Source organism: Clupea harengus, chromosome 8 (assembly GCF_900700415.2).
Source record: "Clupea harengus chromosome 8, Ch_v2.0.2, whole genome shotgun sequence".
NCBI classification, from domain to species: Eukaryota; Metazoa; Chordata; class Actinopteri; order Clupeiformes; family Clupeidae; genus Clupea; species Clupea harengus.
Window position 1 is genome coordinate 5,970,681 of NC_045159.1, and position 2,500 is coordinate 5,973,180.

General features: G+C 37.6%; 1 protein-coding gene across 7 annotated transcripts in view; it reads left to right on the forward strand.

The window, feature by feature from the left end:
• The window catches only part of arhgap32b (Rho GTPase activating protein 32b), a 58,028-nt gene that overhangs the window by 34,187 nt on the left and 21,341 nt on the right, over window positions 1-2,500 (forward strand). For all 7 annotated transcript variants that reach the window (XM_031571617.2, XM_031571612.2, XM_031571613.2 and 4 more), the window contains one exon: window positions 2,428-2,500. This exon is cut by the window's right edge and continues 77 nt beyond it. In XM_031571617.2, coding sequence (XP_031427477.1) covers window positions 2,428-2,500 — 73 coding nt within the window. The remainder of the gene's footprint in view (window positions 1-2,427) is intronic.

Genomic DNA, 2,500 nt, shown 5'->3' on the forward strand with positions numbered 1-2,500 from the left:
TGCGGTTTCTTAAGAAACGTAATGTTGCAGCTCTAGCGCCTAAAACCTCTTATTTATTTTATTCACCAGATTGTGGCTTTAAAACTCTGAGGTAATGGATGTGTTTACTGAAGATGACTTCGTGGTTGTTGTGAGAACACTTTTGCAACCCCTGATCAGTAAAGCTAGCTATGGTTGATGACCCATTAAGCTAAGTGTCTAGTGTAGCCCTATGGGAAATTTGGTTGTATCCTTTGGTTGAAAAGATTACATATTTATTAGGGCTGTCAGCGTTAACGCGTTAATCTATGCGATTAATGCGGCCGCGATTAACGCGATAAAATATTTTAACGCAGTTAACGCAACTTTAAAAAAAAAATATATATATTTTTTTTTTTTTTTTTTTACTTTAGTTTAGTTAGGGCTGTGTAGGCTACGGTTAACTCGCCTTGCTCCTTTATTGATGTCAGGTGAAAACTTATGAGTGAAACAATAATACACAAGAAACGAAACACCGCAAGTTACTATTAGATTCATTACACCAAGAATCAGAGCAACAACAGATTACAACACAGCTGGCTAATAAGTGCTAACATCTGCCACCAACTGGGTAATGAATGAATGGTGTGCTAACGGTCACATATTAGATCGTAACGTATCTAAATTAATAATAAATACATTTTACGTTACAACGAACTAACACAGTTCATAGAATTTAAACATAGGTCACTTAAACATATTTATCACAGTGTGAGACAGCTAAATAACATAGTCATTGTTTTTGAGCGTGCAAGGGAAAGCATAATTTAATAGAGGCTTACTAGACATGTGCGTTACTAACTGTCACAGTTGTCAAAGTAAAAGTCTGTCAACAGAAAGAAATACAATAGTGTGTGCGTGCAGGGATGGATTACCGAACGGGCTGAACGGGCCCAGGCCCAAGGGCCCCTGAGCTCAGGGGGGCCCTAAACCAGAGCCTCTGCGTGAAGTCGCTGTTATTAACTTTGCTTGCTGTCAATTGTTTTTAGACTTTGTATTTGTTAATATCAGAAGTGGTTTAAATGTATCTCTTATTTGTGGTTGGAAGCGGTGTATTTTGTTACACGTCCTGACCAATGGTTTCATAATCCGTCCATTTGTGCGTGTCCATAGCAACAATACACTACAACATGAAACATTAAATCACTCCAAGCAATATACATTTGCTGACCTAAATAAGATGCTATTTGTTTTTACTTGAGGTTATTTCAATAATTGACAATTTTAAGCTTGGCCTACCATTTTATGGGAGCGATGAGGGACAGGTGGGGCTTGAAAAGCCCCCCTTGTTCAAAGTGGGGAATGACAGAAAAAGTTTGAGAACCACTGTGGTAGTTGAAGATGGAGAGAGCTGAGGGATTGTTGGGCGGAAAGTCTCTGTTTAAGAGCCAAAATGACGGAACAATCGACAAAACTGAGGTTGTATGTAGCATTTGTCAAGCTGAATTTAGCTATCACAGAAGCAGCTAGTCTTTAAGTTATCACCTTAATGCAAAGCACATTAACGATCTTACGATTTACCATCGAGGGGCACCATTGTGTTTAAAAAAATAAATAAAAATACAACAGTATTTAAAATTCACGCTGCATGAAGTGATTACTCGTTAATTTATAAGGTTTAGTCTTAAGAAGAAAAACTAAATTTTAATCGCGATTAATCGCGATTAATTAATTTCAAAATATCCGATTAATTAGTTAATTTTTTTTAACCGATTGACAGCCCTAATATTTATACAATAACACAGCATATGACACACAAACAACTTATTTTCTTTTGACTGCGTCCAGTCACTTCACCTCAGAACATTTACCCAACACATGAGCAAAGCATGGCATATATCCTAGCATGCTATATATAAATATACATGCTATATATCTATGCTATATACATGCTATATATCCGATTAGCATACAAACACAATCACTCACAAACCTATTATTTCTAAGCCGGCAGACTTATATACTTATAACAAACTTCTATATATACACTATATTGGGTACCCAAAAAGAGATGTCAGATGGGTGATGCAGGCCTGATTTAGTCTGTTATTTTTTGCTGGTAGCAGAGGGATAGCAACAGACATATCCAAAGAGATATAATGGGTCTGCGTTCTATACAGAGACAACATACATGTGCATTTTAATGAACATAATCGAATTTCTTTTTGAAACCGGAACGTGCGAAAAAAATGCTAATCTGCCGCATCCAAAAGGCCAACGGTGACTCCCACACTCTATACAAGGTGCCTAATAGTACTTCTGTGTTCATGTGTGTTGTTTTGTAGAACCGTTGTTCTGCCCCTTTTTGACATTTCCAGTTACTGGAAATCATACAGGGAAAACTGTCCACCACTTGATACCACCACATGAAATTCTAATATGTGTGTGTGTGTGTGTGTGTGTCCTCAGTCTCAAAGAAACACGGGAAGCTGATCACCTTTCTGCGTACCTTCATGAAGTCTCGGCCCAGCAAACAGAAGCT